This window comes from Dendropsophus ebraccatus, chromosome 11 (assembly GCF_027789765.1).
Source record: "Dendropsophus ebraccatus isolate aDenEbr1 chromosome 11, aDenEbr1.pat, whole genome shotgun sequence".
Lineage (NCBI taxonomy): Eukaryota > Metazoa > Chordata > Amphibia > Anura > Hylidae > Dendropsophus > Dendropsophus ebraccatus.
In genome coordinates this window covers 66,989,298-67,013,862 of record NC_091464.1, presented here as the reverse complement: position 1 = coordinate 67,013,862, position 24,565 = coordinate 66,989,298, and the positions used below count along the sequence as shown (strand labels likewise).

General features: G+C 44.3%; 1 protein-coding gene across 3 annotated transcripts in view; it reads left to right on the top strand.

Annotated features, from left to right (window-relative positions):
- The first annotated feature begins 19,541 nt into the window (after positions 1-19,541).
- CADM2 (cell adhesion molecule 2) overlaps positions 19,542-24,565 on the top strand; it is a 1,249,250-nt gene continuing 1,244,226 nt past the window's right edge. For all 3 annotated transcript variants that reach the window (XM_069944426.1, XM_069944427.1, XM_069944425.1), the window contains exon 1: positions 19,542-19,899. In XM_069944426.1, the coding sequence (XP_069800527.1) occupies positions 19,839-19,899 (61 nt within the window). In that variant the 5' untranslated portion in view covers positions 19,542-19,838. The remainder of the gene's footprint in view (positions 19,900-24,565) is intronic.

Below are 24,565 nucleotides of genomic sequence, written 5' to 3'. Positions count from 1 at the left end.
TAAAAATGTTTTTTAGCAAGGCACCGGATCCCACTGCAGTGGTGAAGGCATGTACAGTATGTGTTGCAGTAAAATGATAGAATCAGTCGTTTGTTTTTCAACATGCTTGAAAGACAAACGACGCAACGATCAGCCGACATGAACGATGTCGGCTGATCGTTGCCTACTATTCCACAGGACGATTATCAGCCGAATATGGCCCGACAATCGTTCCTTGGAATAGGGCCTTTAGGGAAACTGACCGCCGATTCTGTTAACGCTGGGTTCGGGGGGGGGCGCAATTTGCCTTCTCTGCCTAGGGCACCAAAACTCCTTGTCCCGGGCCTGCTATAACCCAATCTCTATCCTACATAAGCAAATGAGCAACCAGACCTATTCTGACTGTCTCCTTCACTTAAGAGTAGGGTCAGTCCCACTTGGCACAGGGGATGCTCTAACCTAGCGATTCATAGAGTTAAGCAGGGTGTAACAGATACCTGTAACTCGGACGAACATCCTCGATCACATATTTAGCCCTATACGTATGCTAATTTATTTCACTGTATATTATTTGCACTGAATAAACATCCTTTTTGACACTTGAACTTATAGTGTTAGTCTACCGCTTATTGTTTTATTTTTATGTTCCTATTTACATACATGTTTTCCTGCTGCCATGTCTACTTTAAAGCGACTCTGTACCCAGAATCTGTCTCCCCAAAACGCTTGTACCTTCGGTTAGTTGCTTTTAATCCAAGATCTGTCCTGGGGTCCATTCGGCAGGTGATGCAGTTATTGTCCTAAAAAACGACTTTTAAACTTGCAGCCCTGTCAACATGGCGTGGCCTTGATTGTCTATGCCCTAACGTAGCACCACCTCTCCGTCCCTCCTCTTCACCATTAGGAACGCCCCTTGGCACCACTTCTCCTATTCATCACCTGTCTAAACACTTCACAGGTGCCTTAACGATTAAGGTGCAGTGTTCACACAGGTGATGAATAGGAGAAATCCTGCCTGGGGCATTCCTTATGGTGAAGAGGGCGAGGAGGAGGGACAGAGAGGTGTTGCAAGCTTAGAGCATAGACACTCTAGGCCACGCCAATTTGAGTTTTTTAGGACAATAACTGCATCACCTGCCAGACAGATCTTGGATTTAAAGCAGCTATCTGATGGTACAAATGTTTTTTTTTTTGTTTGTTTTTTTTGTTTTTTGTTTTTGGGGGGGGGGCAGATTGTGGGTACAGAGTCACTTTAAGGGGTCAGGACCAGCTGCCGTGTAGTTTAATAATGTAGTTCAGCATGGCCACCACATATAGGTTTACGCGTCTACAAAAAAGGAGCAATGGTCAGGTACTATTGGACGAACTCAAGAAAGTTGTTTTATTCAGGTATCGCTCATCTTTCAGACCTAAAAGCAGCATCCAGCCTGACTGCAACACAGTCACTGTGTACATAAGATGCCATGCATACGTTCCCACAAAACCCTCTCGTTTCTATCCAGATGGATAATATGTGGTTTGACACAATGTACCAAAATTAGCATTCTGTGCTCTACATATGAAAGAAAGCCATTTTAGGAGGGGAGTACATAACAAACATTACAATTTTATCTGTAGTAGCATAAAGGAATGTGTAAAATGATGTTTTATCTATCAGCATTGCAGCTGGGAAAGCGAAAAAAGGGATTTAAAAAAAAAAAAAAAAAAAGCAAAAAAAAACTTTTAGCATTTAGTCAATGATTACATTGTTTCAGCCGGAGGATTCTTATCCTTGGTGATAGCTTTTCTCTCAGCTGGTCCTAGTCATTCTGGTAACCCATAACAACTTGAGCAAATATCACAGGCATCCCTAAAGTTTACAGATCCTATCCGGAGGGCTCTTTTCCATGTTATTAAGGAGGTACGGAAAAAAATAAATTCACAACTTGAACGGCTTGCAACATGTTAAATAACACTGTGCCACAGTACACACAGGGTATTTGTAGAACAATGCCAGATGCAGGATGGGATGCTTATGTCTGCCAGGCTGGGAATAGGCTCAGAAGCATCAGGATCACTAACTACTGTTAAGATGGAAATGTCTCCGGCAAGCATCTAATATAGTCAAGCAGATGTTTGGGAAATGCAAAAAAAAAATATATATATATATATAATTTTTTTTTTGTGTGTGTGTGTATATATATATATATATATATATATATATATATATATATATACACACACACGCACCTTTTGTTTTCTGCGAAGATCGGAGAGCGCCTATTATTGATTACATTAGACCAGTGCTTTCTGTCAGCTTGCCTTCCAATCTGTTGTCAGATAATATACAAACCTCTTATGGTCATTTTTCAATAAATATGTGTTTCAGAGGTTTCCTGGAGGATCACTGGAGACAGGTCATGTACGTAGTTGGTGTATGGACAGCAAAAGAAATAAGATGTCTACATGTAGGAGAAGATAAATCCCAGTGCAAAAAGAAGCATAGAATATAAAATACAGTATACGGCTAGGTTCACACTGCGTTTTCAGCATCCGTTTAACGCATCCGTTTTTTGCAAAAAACGCATGAAAAACGGATTCATTTGTGTGCATCCGTTTTTCCATTGACTTCCATTACAAAAAAAAAAACGGATCCATTTTTTTTGGCGGACAAAAAAACGTTGCTGACCCTATTTTTCTGGACGTTAAAAAAAACGGATCCGTTAAACGGATGCTGAAAACGCAGTGTGAACCTAGCCTTAGTATGCAATAAAAAGTTTTAAAGCCTAATAGTAATCTCTCAGTGCTTCAGTGTATCATTGTTTTCCAATAAGTGCTTGTTAATATGTCTATAAGACCGTGCATCGGGGCAGTACGTCACTCCTTTGCGCACTGTTACATACTCCTATGTTGCATTCATTAGGAGCGTTGCTAATGGGCAGATGGCCTTACCCCAGCGAGCACTGAATGCTGAAGCTGTGCTGCCTGCCACAACTCTTCTTCCTGGACCTTATTCTGCTACCTGGCTGCCAGTCTATTTCTGTAGTTGTCACTAGCCCCACCTGCACTTGCTTCCTGGCACCGCAAACTTCCCAGCTACTACCCAAACCAGAACTACTCTTGGGAAACATGGTATAGTAGAATAGACAGCACTCGGTTGGTGGTGCTCGAGGCAGGTCAATCAAGCAAGTAGGCATTTTAGCCAGACATGGCCTTCACCAACTTGGCTGATGCAGACCATACCTGGACCAAATGTATACTTTCTTAGCTATGTCTGATGTACTGAATATATAGGCATAATTGATGTGGTGAGTACCGGGATGTTATTATGGTGTTTGAAGTTTGTTTTTTTTCCTTACGCCATTCATGACCAATTTATAGGATAAATGCTAATACTGAGATTGCCCTTCATTGCTCAATCACTGAACTACAGCGATGAGATTATGAGATGATGTTCCAATACATATACCATGTTAGTGGGGTTTCAAGCTGCATTCAATAAACAAGGTCATCTGCAACAATCCTGATGTTGCTGTTCTGAGGTCGTCCCTGTTCCTGCTCTTGACTAGAGATGATCGAACATCGGGAAATCATAGGTTTGATCGAGCTTGAAGATTTTCGAACGTGCAGCATTTGAGTCCAGATGTCTTCTAGGTCCGTAGAGAAGGAGGAGACACCCCGAGTACTGCCTGGAATTCCAGGATACAGCCTAGGTAACAAGCTGTATCTCGGAATTGCAGGCGGTACTTGGGCTGTCTCCTTTTTCCCCTTGGACTGGGAAGGCATTGGGAATCGAAAATGTTAGAGTTCGATCGAACCTAAGATTACCTGATGTTCGATCATCTATACTCTTGACATAAAGTGCCTATTTAGTGCCAGTGGTTAAAGAGTCACTGTCGTTAAAGGACAACTCCGGCGGGACCCCCCCCCCCAAAAAAAAAACCAGACACACACAGACACCATACTCACCATCCCTCCGGTGACGATCGCCACTCCATTCGCCCGCCGTACGCCTCACCGTAACCTGCGTCCGCAGTCCAGCGATGTCTCTTGCTTCCGGGTCCATGACAGAGAAAAGGCTGCCAGTGCGCTTGCGCACCGGCAGCCTTTTCATTGGCTGGAGGGCATCACATGGCTTCCAGCAAGCTCAGCCAATCAGGGCTTAGCAAGCTGGAAGCCATGTGATGCGCTCCAGCCAATGAAAAGGCTGCTGGTGCGCATGTGCACCAGCAGCCTTTTCTCTCCCATTCACACTCAATGAAGACGCCGAAGAGGAAGAAGACCCGGACCGGCCCCCAGCTCTAACGTCACCCGACACCAGAGAAGAGGACAGTGACGACCGTAATAGGTAATGTATACATTCTTTAACTTCCGGGGTGGGGGGTCGGGGGTCGGAAAGTGGGGGAAGGGGGCCAGACCGGGTATTTAACCACATTACAAAGTTATATAACTTTGTAATGTGTGTTAAATAAGCCAAAAAAAAATTTCGCCGGAGTTGTCCTTTAATATTTTTTTTTTTTTTTAAGAAATCAATAGTCCAGGCGATTTTAAGAAACTTTGTAATTGGGTTTATTAGGCAAATATGCCATTATCTGCATTTAAAAAGACTTTTCCCAGGTTCCCCCTCCTCTCCTTTCTGTCATCCACTGCTCAGAATCAGGAAATCTCAGTCAGAGGGGTCCTGTCTGTGCTATGGAGAGGGGAGGGGGGAGAAGAGATGAGCGAGATTAGTGGCAACAGAGAACAAAGGATTACACAACAGGGAGCCTGCTAAAAGCTCTATTAAGAGGGCAGAGAGGTCAGTGGTGATGTCAGTGAAGAGAGCCTGGTGATGTAGCTTTAAATTAACTCTTTGTTGTCCTGTTTTGGAGCCTCATCTTCTCTCTTCCATAGACAACAATGAAGACAGGGGGGGGAGCTTAAAACTGCTTTTTCATGATAAAAATGACAGTGACACTTTAAAGGGAACCTGTCACCCCCCGTGCCGGGTAGACAGGCTCCCGACCCCCCGTTAGAGTCCCCTATACTCACCTAATCCCGCTTCTGGATCTGGTCGGGTGACGGAGATCTCAGCCGCTGCAGCCCGGCGCGCGCGCGCTGAGAGATGAGTCCAACACCCATAGAGAATGAGAGGAGAGTCCAGTTCATTCTCTATGAGCGTTGGACTCATCTCTCAGCGCGCGCGCCGGGCTGCAGCAGCTGAGATCTCCGTCATCCGACCGGATCCAGAAGCGGGACCCGGTGGGATTAGGTGAGTATAGGGGGCTCTAACGGGGGGTCGGGAGCCTGTCACCCCGGCACGGGGGGTGACAGGTTCCCTTTAAGTCACTGCTGTGACCAGAGATTGGCTAAGTGTTCATTTACTTGTGTCAAAATGTGAGTAGGAAGTAACGAACAGCCTGGAACAGGCACCAAGAGCAGTCATATGAAGCGATAATCGGCCGAATCAGGCCAATAGAGAGTATGATCAGCCGATGAAACAATCTGATTATTTCCACACCTAAAATCATCAGGCGCCGGGCGTGCATTGCTATGTGTAATAGCCATGCATGGCTGATTATTGTAGAATAAAGTAATAAATAAGTATTACCTCACCTTACTACCTTCCCTGGTGTTCTCAGGCCTTCAGCTGTGTCCTTGGAGACCTTCTTGGTGTATGCAGCTCTGCCTTGTGTTTCAGTCTATGGACTGACAGGCCGCAGCCACTCACTTGCCGAGACAGGCCGCGGCCAGTGATTGGCTGAGTGGCCTGTCTCGGCCAGTGATTGGTTAAGTGGCCTGTAGACACAAGGCAAGGCCTCTGAGGACACTGGGGAATGTGGTAAGGCAAGATATTACTTTATTATTTTACACTAAAGGCAAGGGCTGCAGGGACAGGGCTAACAATGTCCATGCAGCACTTGCTGCCCGGTAGTCGACCCATGTAATTGCCCAGTAAACGAGCGCCAATCTAGCAGATCGGGGGGGGGGGAAGATCCGTTCTTCTGCCCGTGCCGGGCCTCAGCGCTGATCCCGGCTCGGCAATAGATTGCTATGGCCTGCAGCAGGCCATAGCAATCTATCACCGATCTGATGGATCTTTGCTTTGTATATACACAGCATTGATCTCTATGAGAGATCATTGCTGTTTATATACAAGTCCCCCAGGGGGACTTCTAGTTAAAGTAAAAATAAAGGTAAAAATGTTTTTTTATTAATAAAAAATCCCCTCCCCTATTAAAAGTCCAAATCACCCTTTTCCCATTTTATAAATATAAATAAACAAATAAACAAACATGTTTGGTATCGCCGCTCGCGTAATCGCTCGAACTATTAATTAATCACATTCCTGATCTCGCACGGTAAACAGCGTTAAGCGCATAAAAATTCCAAAGTGCAAAATTGCGCATTTTTGGTCACATCAAATACAGAAAAATTGTAATAAAAGGGGATCGAAAAGTCATGTATGCGCAATCAAGGTACCAATAGAAAGAATGCATCATAGCACAAAAAATTACACCTGACACAGCCCCATAGACCAAAGGATAAAAGCGTTATAAGCCTGGGAATGGAGCGATTTTAAGGAACATATATTTGTTAACAATGGTTTGAATTTTTTACAAACCAACAGATAATATAAAAGTTATACATGTTACATATCGTTGTAATTGTAACGACTTGAGGAACATGCATAACCAGTCAGTTTTACCATAGGCCGAACGGCGTAAATGCAAAACTCCCTGAAATCAAAACAAATTACTTTTTTTTTTTCAATTTAACAGCGCAAATGATTTTTTTCAGGTTTCGTAGCATATGTTATGGAAAAATAATGCCTGTCATTGCAAAGTACAATTGGTTTCGCAAAAAATAAGCGCTCATATACGTCTCTAGGTGAAAAAATGCAAGCGCTATGGCCTTTTAAACATAAAGTGGAAAAAGCAAAAGTGCAAAAACGAAAATTGGGGTTAATTAACGCATGGTAATTCTAAAATCGTAGTCATTCCCTAATAATGGTATTGCACATATTTGGTGGAAATATATTTCACTTTACTTTTCAAACCCCTGAAAGAATAAACATACATAAAAGACAATGCAGTGAGACTTTTTCCCAGTAAAGCATTACTTGAAAGCGTCGTACCTTTCCGCTGATTCTTACTATGGCGGATCAAAGACTTAAAGTGACACTGTCACCCCCAATAATCATTTTTCAATCTTTACAGGTGTGTGTAACCCGCCTATATCTCTCTGCATACCTGTAACTATTTTTCAGTTTCATGAGGTGGCTTACCCTTAAATTGTAATTTGGCCGAGTATCTTCTAGCGCCACTGGGCGGGGCTTGGTCCCTGAAGCGCCACATAGCCCCGCCCATTACAGCGCTGTTGACCCCGCCCCCTTGGGCTCCGTTTTGAGGCCTCCGTGACGTGCGCGTCCACATCTCCCGCCGTCTTCCGCGTTCGGGAGCGTCATGTGGCGCGCAGGCGCATAAGAGGACTGCCGCAGTGCGCCTGCGCACTATGTGTGCGCCTCGCTGCTGGCTGTGAGGAGGGTTTCACAGCCGCAGCGAGGCCTCCGGAGAGTCCCACACAACAAGGGACAGTGCGGCCGGTGTAATCGGCGGGCTGTGCGATCGCACGCACAGCCCGGCTGTGGGTGACCCGGCGGTCACCTTCTGCGCCTGCGCGCCACATGACGCTCCCGAACGCGGAAGACGGCGGGAGATGTGGACGCGCACGTCACGGAGGCCTCAAAACGGAGCCCAAGGGGGCGGGGTCAACAGCGCTGTAATGGGCGGGGCTATGTGGCGCTTCAGGGACCAAGCCCCGCCCAGTGGCGCTAGAAGATACTCGGCCAAATTACAATTTAAGGGTAAGCCACCTCATGAAACTGAAAAATAGTTACAGGTATGCAGAGAGATATAGGCGGGTTACACACACCTGTAAAGATTGAAAAATGATTATTGGGGGTGACAGTGTCACTTTAAGATAATGGTCAGCATCACTTATCATTCTTGATTTATCTGTTAAAAGGGTTTTTGTAACTTTCTAAAAGGGTTTTTAAAGGCTTTTTTGTATAATGTAAAGTTCTGAATCTTTTAAATATACTTCTGTGTTGAAATGATCAAGATCTCTACTTTTAGTCACTGAATAGAAACATCTATTGTTTACTTGTAGAAGCTGAAAACCAGTGCTGATCACGTAGAACCTTTCCAGACTGTAGTCATATATGGAGATTAGTGCCATCATTGTTTTTTATTATTATTATTTACTTAGTTTTTATTTCCAAAAACCAAATCTTAAACATTCATCAAAAGATTATTGTACAGGCCAATATGAAAGGAACCCAACATCAATATACAGTTGTGCCTTGGATTACTAGCATAATTCGATCCGGGGCTGTGCTTGTAATCTAAATCCACTCTTAAACCAAAGTAAATGTTTTCAATAGGAAATAATTGAACTGTAGACAATTGGTTCAACAACCCAAAAATCATTTTTATTCTGAATAAAACTAACGAAACAAACACTTATAATATGACATGTTTGTTAAGTTACTGTACAGTATAGCAATACGTATGTGGAGTATAATGTATAGTGCATAAACCTGCTGCAGCCGAAAACAAACGAGTGCCGAGCGGGGGATGGCGCCATCTTGGAGCGGTCCGCGGCCGGCAGCAGTAACGGAGATCGCTCCTCCGGGACAACGTCCCAGAGGAGCGATCTCCGTCACTAGACACCAGGGAAGTGCTGCATCCGGTAATCGGATGCAGCTGTCATCTTTGCTAGCTGCATCTGATTACCTTATTAGCGGGCACGGCGATTGGACCGTTCCCGATAATAGCCACGGTCCCGGGCTACCTGAGGCACCCGGGACCGCGGTGGTTAAGAGCGGGGTCGCCGCGCGGCCCCGCTCTGAGCGCCCACACCCGCGTGAGGACGTACAGTTACGTCCTCGTGGGGGAAATGGTTAAAGAATGGATAGGGTAAACAGTTACACCAAACGTTGATTGGATTTAGATTCCACCTCTGGTTATTCACTTTGTATTTTTTTTTAAATTGATATAAATACTATTAACACTTCTTGTTTTGTTTTTACTTGATGTTACATGGGACAAACTATACTGCAATTTTTGAAAAATTATACACCATTTCACACTGACAACCAAAGCCACAGGTGCGAAAACAACCCAATGCCTAATCCAGCTCCCTCGGCTCAATCCTGGGACTGGCGCTTACTAATTATTTGTATTTCTTTGTTTTATTACTTATTATCATATTAAATTGGTAAGTGCAGTGTCAATCCCTCTAAACCCCTATTTTCTTTGATTAATTAAAACCGGTTCAGTCGCAGAATAAATTACATCACATCAACTCCATTCTGGCTAATGTACAATTTTCCAGGATTTCACTTCTGTACTAGGAGAGGTTAATAAGGCCAAGGAAAGCCCATTATGTTCATCAAGCTCCCTCTAACCTTAATACATTCTGCGGTCAAGAAGGGATTCGTGATCAGCAACATCCAAAAGACAAATAAACCATAACTTAAGAAACCAATGTAAAAATACCTAAATGGCCGAACAGCTACGTGGTTAGTTTTTCTATAAGCTATGTATGATAAACAGCTAAGTGCCTGCCATACACAGATTTATTGTACATTGCTCATACAGTAACTATAGATACTGCATAGAGAATTATTGTGACAGAATATGCAGTATATACAATTGGAGCTTCTCTTTTCTAACAAAGCTCCCTGTCTCCCTTCATGCAGCGATAGAGAGATATCTAAAAATTCTTACGGCCTGCAGGTGCCAGTAATAGGATGAATGTGTACAGCTATTGAACTCATTGAGAGCTTTGTATATAAGGCTGTATGCCGATGGAGTTTTATTATTTAAAGTGATATTCTTATCTAGTTAAGAGGCTCCCCGATACCCTCTGGTCTGCCTGCCTGAAGTTCATTGAGAAGCCAAAAGTAGCCAAGCAGAATTAGTGATAAGCAGCTGATCGGTTGGGGGCTCAGTGGTTGGATCCTCATTGATCAGCTTGTTATCCCCCTATAAGTAGGGGGGGGGGGGGAATCAACCCCAAAATGAAGAGGGCTCACCACACTGTGTTCATTTTGGGCACTGGGCAATAAACAGGTTTTTCACTACACAGTGAATAGGGATGGAAGCGGTGGTCGCCATTCACCAGACCTGCTTACTGCAGCTCAGGTCCCATTTACTTGAATGGAGGCTAAGCTGTAGTTATAGTCTGCTAACACTACGCATTGAGTGGAGCGAACTATTGCCCAGCAGAATTGCTCAGTTTGTTTTACCTAGAAAACCCCTTTAGGCTAGATTCACACCCAACGTATCCACAGCAGATTTCTCGCAGCAAATTCGTAGTGAAATCCACTGCGGATACTTGCTCATTCACTTCAATGGGCTGACATACTTGCAGCAGGATGATCATCCCGCAGAGAGTATGTAAAACTGTGGCCCAGGAACATACTGTAGCGGGTCAGCAAATCAGTGCGCTGCCCCGCTGGGAGCCCCCGAAGCAGACCGGAGCAGGGACCCTTTACAGTATTTCCCAGGCTGCAGGATTGATGGCGATGATTTTGACATACTCGCAGCGGGATGAAAATCACGATGCGAGTATGTCAGACCATTAAAGTGAATGGGCAAGTATCCGCAGTAGATGTTGCTGCAAATTCGCAGTGAGAAATCTGCTGCGGATACGTTACTTGTGAATTTAGCCTTAAACTCTGAGCTAATCAGTCAAAAGAAGGGATCTCCCCTAGACACCAGGGGTGGCGCTCTGCAGGGCATTTAAATGTCCTTATTAGTTGCGCCCGCTAATAGCCGCAGTCTCGGCCTGCAGAAAGCAGCCAGGATCACGGCGGTTCAGAGCCCCTCTCTGAACCCCCCTAACAGCGCCATGATGTATAAGACACGCCATGGGTCGTAAAGGGGTTAACATTGTTGCAGATCAGGAGCTTGGAAAAGCTTCTTTTACTCTTAGGACATGAGAATAAAAGCTATTTTCTATATTCTAGAAGCACAATTGGATATGGGGAAGGTACCATGTGTCTCCTTGTCCTAGCAGCTATTTCACAGTGTCAAAAGTTTGGAACCTAAATTGCAGAAGGCAAATTTCCTTTAAATTTATGCTGCTACTGACCATTACTCATGTGGCTCACAAGGGACAAAAGATTGGGGACCTCTTTGCTAGGATATTTACAGTCCTAAGATTTGTCTCTGATATGCCTAGCAATGTAAGGTAAGCTAAAATTTCCCTCCGGATCAATAAAGTGTATGGTACGGTATCAGTCTTTATCTCAGATTTCTCTCTGTTGAGATTGTTGGGTACAACACCTAACCTACTTATTTTGTCGCTCCGTTTCCTTAACCATTTTTTTCTTAGAACTTGTGTATATAAACCTGTATAGACTGTACAATGTTTTCTCTCATCCATTTTTTTTCCGCAATGTATCATTTAAAGCTTTAAATTCAATAAATACACAGCTGGGGGAAAAAAAATAAATAAATAACAGACCCTGATAGAGCAACATCCTCGGAAAAAGAAAAGCCATTAGGTATTAGAGGCAAAATTATTAAACACGCAAAAATGCAGCTGCCGTAAACATCAGGTTATACGGATCTTTATAACATGGATCCATATAACAGTGTACATGAGTCCCTAAAAGGGTGTAACAGATATCAAGTGTGTACCCGCTGTGCTACTCAACCGGGTGGGTTTTCTGCCACACCAGGGAGTAGAGTCTCATGGTGCATTTACGCCGTGAGATTTATCCGACAGATCTTTGAAGGCAAAGCCAGAAAAGAGGAGAAATCTCTTCCTTTCTGACCTGTTCCCTGTTTATAGTCTGTTCCTGTCTTTGGTTTCAAAAAATCTGTCAGATAAATCTCTTTGTGTAAACACACCCTAAAAGGAGATTTATCTGACAGATTTTGGAAGCCAAAGCCAGGAATGGATTAGAAAAGAGGATAGATCCCAGTCTTTCCTATATGACTTGATCCCGGATTATAGTCTGTTCCTGGCTTTGGCTTCAAAGATCTGTCAGATAAATCTGTCTGTGTAAACGCACCATAAGTGTCCTTTAGGTCTTCACCTTTTATCCCCCTCGAGGATGTGGAAGCTTGACTTTTGTGACTAAAGAGTCAGCACAGTGCCCAGGAAGAAACAAAAAAAACAGTCAGACAACCAAAGGGTCAGGGCTGGCGGCTTCAGAGGCAGTCCCATGTAACAGAGCACCTACTCAGCCGATCCAACACAGTCCCATGTAACAGGGCGCCTCCTTAGTGTGTCATACACACAGTCCCATGTAACAGAGCACTTCCTCAGCCTGTCCTACACAGTCCCATGTAACAGAGCGCCTCCTCAGCCTGTCCTACACACAGTCCCATGTAACAGCTCTCTCAGCCATTCTACACACAGTCCCATGTAACAAAGCCCCCCCTCAGCCGGTCCTACACACAGTCCCATGTAACAGAGCCCCCCTAAGCCTGTCCTCTACACATTCCCATGTAACAGAGCGCATCCTCAATACACAGTCCCATGTAACAGAGAGCCTCCTAAGCCTGTCCTACACACAGTCCCATGTAACTAGGGCTGGGAAATATGGGCAAAAAATAAAACCTCGATTTTTTTTATTTTTTTGCTAATTATGATGAGTATGGTAGTAGAGGCATAGTAGATAAGGAGAGTAGTAACAGTACAAGCATAGAAGATGAGGGGTGTAGTAGTAAATAAGGGGGGTAGCAGTATTGGGAGTAGTAGTAGTATCAGGAGTGGGGGTAATAGTAGCAATGGTAGTGAGAGCAGTATTGGGGGTGGTAGTAGTACTAGAGCAGTATTGGGGGTAGTAGTAAAGCAGTATTAGGAGTAGTATTGGGGGTAGTAGTAAAGAATTAATGGGGGTAGTAGTAGAGCAGTATTAGGAATAGTATCAGGAGTAGTAGTAGAGCAGTATTAGTAGTATTGGGGGTAATAGTAGAGCAGTATTGGTGTAGTAGTAGAGTGGTATTGGGGGTAATATTGGGGGTAGTAGTAGAGCAGTATTGGTGTAGTAGTAGAGTGGTATTGGGGGTAAAGTTGGGGGTAGTAGTAGAGCAGTATTAGTAGTATTGGGGGTAGTAAGAGAGTAGTATTGGGGGTAGTAGTAGAACAGTATTGGGGTAGTAGTAGAGCAGTATTAGGAGTAGTATTGGGGCTAGTAATACAGCAGTATTGGGGTAGTGGTAGAGCAGTATTGGGTGTAGTATTGGGGTAGTAGTAGAGCAGTATTAGTAGTATTGGGGGTAGTAGTAGTAGAGCAGTATTGGGGGTAGTAGTAAATAAGTATTGGGGATAGCTGTAGATCAGTATTAGGTGTAGTAGTAGAGCAGTATAAGTAGTAGTATTGGGGGTAGAGCAGTATTAGGAGCAATATTGGGGTAGAAGAGCAGTATTAGGAGTGGTATTGGGGGTAGTAGTAGAGCATTATTGGGGATAGTAGTAGTAGTAGAGAAGTATTGGGGGTAGTAGTAGAGAAGTATTGGGGGTAGTATTGGGGTAGTAGTAGAGCAGTATTAGGAGTAGTATTGGGGGTAGTAGTAGAGCAGTATTGGGGGTAGTAGTAGAGCAGTATCGGGGGTAGTGGTACAGCAGTATAAGGAGTAGTATTGGGGTAGTAGTAGAGCAGTATTGGGGTAGTAGTAGAGCAGTATTGGGGTAGTAGTAGAGCAGTATTAGGAGCAGTATTGGGGCAGTAGAGCAGTATTAGTAGTATTGGGGTAGTAGTAGAGCAGTATTAGGAAAACTATTGGGGGTAGTAGTAGAGCAGTATTTGGAGTAGTATTGGGGTAGTAGAGCAGTATTGGGGTAGTAGTAGTGCAGTATTAGGAGTAGTATTAGGGGTAGTAGTAGAGAAGTATTGGGGGTAGTAGTAGAGAAGTATTGGGGTAGTAGTAGAGCAGAATTAGGAGTAGTATTGGGGTAGTAGTAGAGCAGTATTGGGGGTAGTAGTAAAGTAGTATTGGGGGTAGTAGAGCCGTATTAGAAGCAGTATTGGAGGTAGTAGTAGAGCAGTATTGGGGGTAGTAAGAGAGCAGTATTGGGGGTAGTAAGAGAGCAGTATTAGGAGTAGTATTAGGGGTAGTAGTAGAGCAGTATTGGGGGTAGTAAGAGAGCAGTATAAGGTGTAGTATTGGGGTAGTAGTAGAGCAGTATTAGGAGTGGTATTGGGGTAGTAGTACAGCAGTATTGGGGGTAGTGGTAGAGCAGTATTGGGGGTAGTATTGAGGTAGTAGTTAGGCAGTATTAGGAGTATTGGGGGTAGTAGTAGAGCAGTATTGGGGGTAGTATAGGGGTAGTAGTAGAGCAGTATTAGGAGTAGTATTGGGTGTAGTAGTAGAGCAGTATTGGGGGAAGTAGTAGAGGAGTATTAGGAGTAGTAGTAGATCAGTATTGGGGGTAGTAGTAGAGCAGTATTGGTGGTAGTATTGGGGTAGTAGAACAATATTAGGAGTAGTATTGGGGTAGTAGTAGAGCAGTATTAGGAGTAGTATTGGGGTAGTAGTAGAGCAGTATTAGGAGTAGTATTGGGGTAGTAGTAGAGCAGTATTAGGAGTAGTATTGGGGTAGTAGTAGAGCAGTTTTAGGAGTAGTATTGGGGGTAGTAGTAGAGCAGTATTGGGGGTAGTAGTAGAGCAGTATAAGGAGTAGTATTGGGGGTAGTAGTAGAGCAGTATTAGGAGTAGTATTGGGGTAGTAGTAGTAGAGCAGTATTAGGGTAGTAGTAGAGCAGAATTGAAGGTAGTGGTAGAGTAGTATTAGGAGTAGTATTGGGGTAGTAGTAGTAGTAGTAGTAGAGCAGTATTGGGGGTAGTAGTAGAGCAGTATTGGGGGTAGTAGTAGAGCAGTATTGGGGGTAGTAGTAGAGCAGTATTGGGGGTAGTAGTAGAGCAGTATTAGGAGTAGTATTGGGGTAGTAGTAGAGCAGTATTGGGGGTAGTAGTAGAGAAGTATTAGGAGTAGTATTGGGGTAGTAGTAGAGCAGTATTAGGAGTAGTATTGGGGTAGTAGTAGAGCAGTATTGGGGGTAGTAGTAGAGCAGTATTGGGGGTAGTATTGGGGTAGTAGAGCAGTATTGGGGGTAGTAGTAGAGCAGTATTAGGAGTAGAATTGGGGGTAGTAGTAGAGCAGTATTGGGGGTAGTAGTAGAGCAGTATAAGGAGTAGTATTGGGGGTAGTAGTAGAGCAGTATTAGGAGTAGTATTGGGGTAGTAGTAGAGCAGTATTGGGGGTAGTAGTAGAGCAGTATTAGGAGTAGTATTGGGGGTAGTAGTAGAGCAGTATTGGGGGTAGTAGTAGAGCAGTATTAGCAGTATTGGGGTAGTAGTAGAGCAGAATTAGGATTGGTATTGGGGTGAGTAGTAGTAGAGCAGTATTGGGGTAGTAGTAGAGCAGTATTAGGAGTAGTATTGGGGTAGTAGTAGAGCAGTTTTAGTAGTATTGGGGGTAGTAGTAGAGCAGTATAAGGAGTAGTATTGGGGGTAGTAGTAGAGCAGATTAGGAGTAGTATTGGGGTAGTAGTAGTAGAGCAGTATTTGGAGCAGTATTGGGGTAGTAGTAGAGCAGAATTGAAGGTAGCGGTAGAGTAGTATTAGGAGTAGTATTGGGGTAGTAGTAGTAGTAGAGCAGTATTGGGGGTAGTAGTAGAGCAGTATTGGGGGTAGTAGTAGAGCAGTATTGGGGGTAGTAGTAGAGCAGTATTAGGAGTAGTATTGGGGTAGTAGTAGAGCAGTATTGGGGGTAGTAGTAGAGCAGTATTGGGGGTAGTATTGGGGTAGTAGTAGAGCAGTATTGGGGGTAGTAGTAGAGCAGTATTAGGAGTAGTATTGGGGGTAGTAGTAGAGCAGTATTGGGGGTAGTAGTAGAGCAGTATAAGGAGTAGTATTGGGGGTAGTAGTAGAGCAGTATTAGGAGTAGTATTGGGGTAGTAGTAGAGCAGTATTGGGGGTAGTAGTAGAGCAGTATTAGGAGTAGTATTGGGGTAGTAGTAGAGCAGTATTGGGGGTAGTAGTAGAGCAGTATTGGGGGTAGTATTGGGGTAGTAGTAGAGCAGTATTGGGGGTAGTAGTAGAGCAGTATTAGGAGCAGCATTGGGGTAGTAGTAAAGCAGTCTTGGGAGTAGTATTGGGGATAGTAGTAGTAGAGCAGTATTGGGGGTAGTAGTAGTAGAGCAGTATTGGGGGAAGTAGTAGAGCAGTATTGGGGTAGTAGTAGAGCAGTATTAGGAGTAGTATTGGGGTAGTAGTAGAGCAGTATTGGGGGTAGTAGTAGAGCAGTATTAGGAGCAGCATTGGGGTAGTAGTAAAGCAGTATTGGGAGTAGTATTGGGGGTAGTAGTAGAGCAGTATTGGGGGTAGTAGTAGAGCAGTATTGGGGTAGTATTGCGGTGGTAGTAGTAAAGCAGTATTAGGAGTTGTATTGGGGGTAGTAGTAGAGCAGTATTGGGGGTAGTATTGGGGTAGAAGTAGAGCAGTATTGGGGTAGTAGAGCAGTATTGGGTAAGTAGTACAGCAGTATTGGGGGTAGTAGTATAGCAGTATTAGGAGCAGTATTGGGGGTAGTAGTAGTAGAGCAGTATGGGGGTGGTAGTAGTAGTACAGTAGTATTGGGGTAGTAGTAGTACAGCAGTATTGGTAGTAGTATTGGGGTGGTAGTGGTAGAGCAGTATTAGGAGCAGTATTGGGAGTAGTATAGCAGTATTGGGGGTAGTAGTAGTAGATCAGTATGGGGGTGGTAGTAGTAGTACAGTAGTATTGGGGTAGTAGTAGTAGAGCAGTATTGGGGGTAGTAGTAGAGCAGTATTAGGAGTAGTATTGGGGGTAGTAGTAGAGCAGTATTGGGGGTAGTAGTAGAGCAGTATTAGGAGTAGTATTGGGGGTAGTAGTAGTAGAGCAGTATTGGGGGTAGTAGTAGAGCAGTATTGGGGGTAGAAGTAGAGCAGTGTTGGGGGTGGTAGTAGTAGTAGAGCAGTATTAGAAGCAGCATTGGGGCAGTAATAGCAGAGCAATATTGTGAGTAGTAGTAGTAGAGCAGTATTGGGGGTAGTAGTAGTAGAGCAGTATTGTGGGTAGTAGTAGTACAGCAGTACTGGGGGTAGTAGAGCAGTATTGGGGTGGTAGTAGAGCAGTATTGGGTGTAGTACTAGAGCAGTATTAAGAGTAGTATTGGGGTGGTAGTAGAGCAGTATTAGGAGCAGTATTGGGGGTATTAATAGTAGAGTATTATTGGGATAGTAGTAGAGCAGTATTAGGAGCAAAATTGGGGGTAGTAGTAGTAGAGCAGTATTGGGGGTGGTAGTAGTAGTACAGTAGTATTGGGGTAGTAGTAGAGCAGTATTAGGAGCAGTATTGGGGTAGTAGTAGAGCAGTATTGGGGGTAGTAGTAGAGCAGTATTGGGGGTGGTAGTAGAGCAGTATTGGGGGTAGTAGTAGAGCAGTATTAGGAGTAGTATTGGGGTGGTAGTAGTAGAGCAGTATTGGGGGTAGTAGTAGTAGAGCAGTATTAGGAGCAGGGCCGTTTCTAGGGGCGGGCGAGCCCGCATCCTCAGGGCTGGCCGGGGGATCTGGAATCTAAGTTCCAGATCCCCTGGCCAGAGCAACCTTTAGCTGTGCGTACGCACGCACAGCTAAAGAAAACAGCAGCTGGGGCAGAGACAGAGAGGCTTCCTGTGCAGGCGGCCTCTGTATGACAGGTGGCTGCCTGCACCGGAAGCCAGAAGAGTACGGACATACAAAGAGGAGGAGCTGGAGGCTGCAGGGGGAAAGGTGAGTAGCTGGTGGGGGAATCCTGCACAGAGGGAGCCCTGATATGTCCTGATAATCCCGCCGCCCCACGATAAGCCCCGCCCCTCGCGCCAAAATTTACATGTCATCCAGCTCTCCCAGCATCCTGTATGTCAGTGTAATGGAGGTCACCCAGCTCTCCCAGTATTCTGTATGTCAGTGTAATGGAGGTCACACAGCTTTCCTAGCATCCTGTATGTCGGTGTAATAGAGGTCACCCAGCTTTCCCAGTATCCTGTATGTCAGTGTATAATGGAGATCACCCAGCTCTCCCAGTATCCTGTATGTCAGTGTAATGGAGGTCACACAGCTTTCCTAGCATCCTGTATGTCAGTGTAATGGAGGTCACACAGCTTTCCTAGCATCCTGTATGTCAGTGTAATGGAGGTCACCCAGCTCTCCCAGTATCCTGTATGTCAGTGTAATAGAGGTCACACAGCTTTCCTAGCATCCTGTATGTCAGTGTAATGGAGGTCACCCACCTTTCCCAGTATCCTGTATGTCAGTGTATAATGGAGGTCACCAGCTTTCCCAGCATCCTGTATGCCAGTGTAATGGAGGTCACCCAGCTTTCCCAGTATCCTGTATGTCAGTGTAATGGAGGTCACCCAGCTCTCCCAGTATCCTGTATGTCAGTGTAATGGAGGTCACCCAGCTTTCCCAGTATCCTGTATGTCAGTGTGTAATGGAGGTTACCCAGCTTTCCCAGTATCCTGTATGTCAGTGTAATGGAGACCACCCAGCTTTCCCAGTATCCTGTATGTCAGTGTAATGGAGGTCACACAGCTTTCCCAGTATCCTGTATGTCAGTGTAATGGAGACCACCCAGCTTTCCCAGTATCCTGTATGTCAGTGTATAATGGAGGTCACCCAGCTCTCCCAGCATCCTGTATGTCAGTGTATAATGGAGGTCACCAGCTTTCCGAGCATACAGTTTGGGACTTTATAAGTGGGAAAAGGGGAAGGAAGTTGCTGGAAATGTGCGGAGCCTGAGATGTCTGTCTGGCAGGTCCTAAAGAGATGAATTGTAGCTGCAAGAAACCGTCATGGAGGCCGGGCCGGAAGCAGAGGAAAAGGGACCCTTCAGATCAAAGAAGACGTCACCTGTGAGTCCCTGTATAATGATTTTGTATTCAGTGGAACATTATTTGGCAGGGGTGCAACACTGGTCTATGCCACAATACACACACTGCTTCTTTCTAATAACCCGAATCTTGATAAAAGCCCCCCCCTTCTTTCCCCAGGCCTGAACTGAGTGAGGGGGGGGGGGGGGCTTTTATCAAGATCCGCCCTGTTGTCAAAATGACCTAGAAACTGCCCTGATTAGGAGTAGTATTGGGGGTAGTAGTAGAGCAGTATTGGGGTAGTAGTAGTTGGGGGCTATTGGGGGCGGGCCGAGGATCTCTGGGGGCGTGGCTGGGGCGGAGCGGGCGGCGTCTCCTCAGCCTCTCCAGCACACAGTCCCATGTAACACAGCGTCCCCTCAGCCTCCCCAACCCAGTCTCCATCTTGTCCCTTCCCGCCTCAGCTAGCTTGTATTCCCGCCTCAGCACGGCCGCTTTCCGTACAGTCCCGTATACCACCCACTGACGCCGCAGCCTCCATCTTGCTCCCTCCTCAACACGGCCGCTTTCTGCCTCAGCTCGTCGCCGCTTTGCACAGCCTGTGAATCCCCGCCCCTTCCTCCGAGAGGCCCCGCCCCCCGCCGTGACAGCATAGCTACCAGGAGCCACCTCCATTCTAGCCTCCACCGTCTCGTAGGCTTGTTGTATGAGGAACGGCGCGCCGGCTTGCAGAGCATCCCGGGCTGGCAGCATCCAGCTCAGCTACTCCGAGCGGCGGGAGACCTCGGGCTGTCAGTCACCTCAGGTTTGCTGTCTGCATATGTTGTGCACTGCAAGGAAGAAATCCCTGGAGGAGCAATAGTGCTGAGAACTTCCCCCTCCTAGACTGGGATTAGAGGGGCTTGTGTCCTGCTGCTGCTGCTGCTACCACCTTCTCTCCTCTCTGCTCTTTGGGGGCTGCTTATCTACCTGCTCTTCTCTACTCTTCTTCCTAACCATGATCTTCAAGCCAAGTGCACTTCTCTGCCTCTCCAGTGTATGGGGTGTCCTTCTACAAGGTAAAGCCATCTCTAGCCTTCATTGCTCAACTTCTAGGTCTGATCCTTTATGTCTAGATGCTGTATACATCCAATGGAGGAGAAGATGCTGCTGCTGGGATTGTAGGTGCATCTCACCTCCAGGAGAGGGGGGTTTAACTCCAGTCCCTGCAATGAGATACTGCTGCTGCTGGGAGGATTGTGCATGCTTTGCCTTTGGTTGCATGGAAAATACTCCTTGATGTTCTTTTGCACTGGTAAATAATCTGATTTTATGCAAGAGACCCCCTTTAAGGATGCAGGAGACAAGTTGGGGGGGATGTTTTATTCTGTAGACCTCAGGCCTTGGTCTTATGTGGCTGCTGCAAAACCTCTTGGCCAAGGTAGTGGTCTGGGGGGGGGGGGGGGGTTGTGATTGGCAGTCTCTGTGCATGTAAGATGCTCTGCAGCAGGTACAGGATTGGTCCTTTGATGGGCAAATGACTTTATAAACAGATGCCCAGGGCCGGCTCTTATGTGTCACTCAGTCACTTCCACCTCCTATAGACTTCTACTGCTGGAATCCTAGACATAGAGATGTAGCAATGTGATGGTGAGTGTCTTGATCAGTGTAAGATCTTGCAGAGGATGCCCAGAGCCTTGGCGTCTGGGAAGGAGATAGGAGGAAGTCTGTAAAGACTAGGAATGAGCATAGACTAAAAGGAGAGTCTGTGAAGGAATGTAGACATCGCATCCCAGTCTCAAGTACCAGTTTAACCCCTTTTTTGTGTCTGGTCTTTTCCGGTGAGCGTTCACGGTTTTGCAGATAACTTGACATCAACTTCATGTGTCAGATAGTAAAGAGGCTTCGTCACTTTTGGGAGCCTGGAGAGAAATCAGGTCACTGCAGGCACGAACAGAGCGCTGATCCGTTCTCAGGCAATGCCCATAGATGCCAGTGAGTCGGATAGTTTCACGTCTTATCTGGTATTCCAGTGCATGCTGCAGAGATCACGTCCATGATAGAAACGCACGCCGGAGTCTTGGGAGTCTCATCCCAGAGCTTGTTACGTGCAAAGCCCCGGCCGGCAGCTACACGGTTAATACTTCTCCGGTTCATCACGCCTTGGCTTAAAAGCAGGCTCCGTGTGCGTGCACACAGTAAATATGTAACCGTGCAAGGCGACGGATTATAAAAATCCAGGTGACCTTGTGATACTGACAGCGACCTGATTTTTCTCGTCCTCCTCTGAGCATTGCACCAGCGGACTTAAGTTATCCCATCATGTCAATGAGCGTGCTTCCCAAGGATGAACAAGTGAGGGGGGACATATTCGAGCTTACATAGGGATGGGGGAAAAAAAAAAAAATCTGACTATTCTGCTGCAGTCTGTTTCAGCTTCCATCACAACGAGGCACTGCAGGACTTAGTATTAAACACATGTTAGCTGTGAATTGCATAAGATTGCCTACACAGATTTCCACAATAAAGAGCCTGAATAATTTATCTGGGGTATGTCATTGTTTAGCCCTGGCTGGTTATTCCCACCTGTGGTGCAGGGATGACCCCCCCCCCCCCCCCCCCCTCCGACCCTTTTAGCTGGATCTGGACCAGTGCTTGGGTAGTGAGCCTTGTCAGTCGTCTTCTGTCTGGATACATTGTTTCTTCCTCACGTTGCTACTTGTGAACTTCCATGTTAGTTGAGCTATTGGCTGCTATTGCTTTGCAGCAGGTCTGCCTCTTTTCTGGCGTGAGATCCAGCTGCTGCGCTGTTTGCACGTTGCCATCAGGCGGCGGCTCCTGGGGGTCGCCTTCCCACATTAAGTACATTTCCCTGTCAATTTCTTGCTGGGATCAGCTCTGGGAAAACCACCTTGTGAAAGTGACAGGGTGTAGGAGCATCTCGAGGTTGCAGGATGGAGGCAGAAAGCTAGTCACATCTGCTCCTCTCATATATTTTTTATTTTTTTTTTTCCCTTCACTCTGGGCTCGAAAGTAGGCCATTGGAAAACTCCGGATCAATACATGCTAATTCCTACTTCCATGTTAAGGGTCACGTTTTAGTCCTAGAGAAACAACATTGGGCTGATAGCACTGTAGGTTTTTAGCAATGTTTCCTCTTCTGGTTACAATGGGTGCTATGGTATCAATAGTTATGTCAGCCTGAGTCTTGATGGCTGAATAACCAACTTGTCTGAGGATAATGCTTATTGATGCGAGGCTAATGTACTGTTTCATCCGCTTCTCACTACTTTCCTTGCATATTTGTGACACACAAGAAATAAATCAAGTATTGCACTCAGACTCCTCTATATATTGCTTTATAAGAACTTAAGAGTTGGAGCTTTTACTCAGGCCCCGGCCAAGATTTTCTTGCATTGACAAATGTGTTGCTCATAAGTTTCTATTATATTATGTAATTGCCTCAGTATATTATAACAGCTTTAGCAAGACTTTGGCAAAAGGAAATAGTTTGAGATACATACTAGATAGATACTAGATAGATAGATACTAGATAGATAGATACTAGATAGATAGATAGATAGATAGATACTAGATAGATAGGAGATTCTTGAATATGAAGTATGTACTATAAGGATTGATAGAGGATAAGTTAAAGTGTAGATAGATAAGTTATGGATGGACAGATACATATACATGAATATCATGCATTTACTCAGGCCCTGGCCAGTATTTTCTTGAATCGACAAATGTGTTGCTTATAGGTTTCTATAATGTTACATAATTGCCTCATGATATAATAATGGCTCTGCTTACTTTCCCATGGACTTTAGGCATACTTTAGTTAAAGGAAAAAGTTTGAGATAGATAGAGAGATGATAGCTGACAGACAGACACAGATAGATAGATGATTGATAGATAGATAGATAATAGTAGACAGACAGATGATAGATCGGAAATAGATATAGATAGATAATGGATCGATAGTTATACTTTGATATAGAATAGATACTGTAGAGCATAGGAAGGGGATAGAGGATGAAGAAACTTCATAGATAAGTGAACAGACACATTTAGATACAGATACATGGAAAGAGATAATATAGATAGATGTAAGATGTACAGTATACTGCACTAAGGCAGAGCATGGAAACTTAAAGAATGTGGACAACTTCATAGATACAGATTCATGGTTAGAAAGAGGATGGATACATGATTGATTGATTTGATGATAGAATAATTTTGTCTGATTTGCCTTACTCTGGCAGCCCCCACTTTATATGGAGGAGACTATGGATTCTAGCCAGTATTCCTCAGCAATTCCTAATGATAATATGTAACTGTGAATTAATCCATAACGCTTTACTCACACAATATATCACACATACATTAACACCTTCTGGTAATATTACTATATTAAAGGATCATTTTTAGCTGCACCAATAAACAAAGTAGATTCACAGGTATAAAAAAAAAAAAAGACTGTAAATGAAATTATTGAGATGGACTACACATTACACGCACATTGTGTCATTCATGATTTTATAGCCTCGTTTTCCAGAATTTTTTATAGAGGTGACAATAGGGGACAAGTTGTAAACATCTTTTCAGGCTTGTTTTATGGTAGCTGACAACGTTGACTACTTTAAAACTGACTACACAACTTTTTGGCTAATTTGCATTCAGTTAAAAAAATATATATATTCATAACAAAGGCAGAACAATATGTTTAAACCTCCTTGCTATGATGTAGTAATGTGTTTTCCAGCTGATAAGGAACTAGGATTCCTATCATTCTTCTCTCAGGGCATGCTGGGATTTGTAGTTATTCAGCACCTGGAAAGCTGCAGGTTGAAGATCACTTGTTTAAAGTTTTTATTTTATAATGTTTTTTGTTTATTTCATAATGTTATTGTTTAACTTGCAAATGCTTTTATTTATTATTATTATTATTACTACAATAAATAATAAATAAATCACCACTAGTACCATGTGTGGCTGCCTGTATGAACTTATTTTGTTGATTTTTTTTTTTTTTTTTAATTCTCCCACTTTTTCCATCATTATTAAATGCAATCTGTTTGATAACTAAAGTACAGTATCCTGGGTATATGGCAATTTGCTGCGTCATGTATACAGGTTATAAGGGTTATGGCCATGTACATAAATGGAGACATTCCCCAGGTTGTAGAAAGGTGGAAGTGTTGTGTTGCAGACTGAGAATACACTTTTTTCCTATATCCCATAAAAAAATGTCTCTAATCACAGCTCTGTATAGATAGACATAAGAAGCAGGGAAGGTCATAGAGGCAGAGGCAGTAATATGCTGGTGCTATAAATGGCTTGTTATCACTTCCAGGATCACAAATCCTGAGCTGCTCCTCAATGCTTGAGTTAAATATTGCTTCGCCTTCAGAAATCTTTTCCTGGATGTATAGCCGTACATAATATACTTTTTTTTTCCGCGACACAATTATTTTTACATGCAGTTTTAATTATTACTGTCAACCACTCAAGAAAATATTTAAATATTTAGGTTGTTGATTCCTTGCACTTGTTAATTGGAGAATATATACTGTATACACTTTTTTTTCTTCTCTTTAATGTTCACATTTTAATAAAATATAAGAACAACATACATGACTGTTAATTCGGTTCACTCATGATGGTGCCCCATGTATGGCAGACCTTCATGCTAGTCCCATGTGTTCATTTCTAGGTCACATCTCGGAGTCGGTACATTGG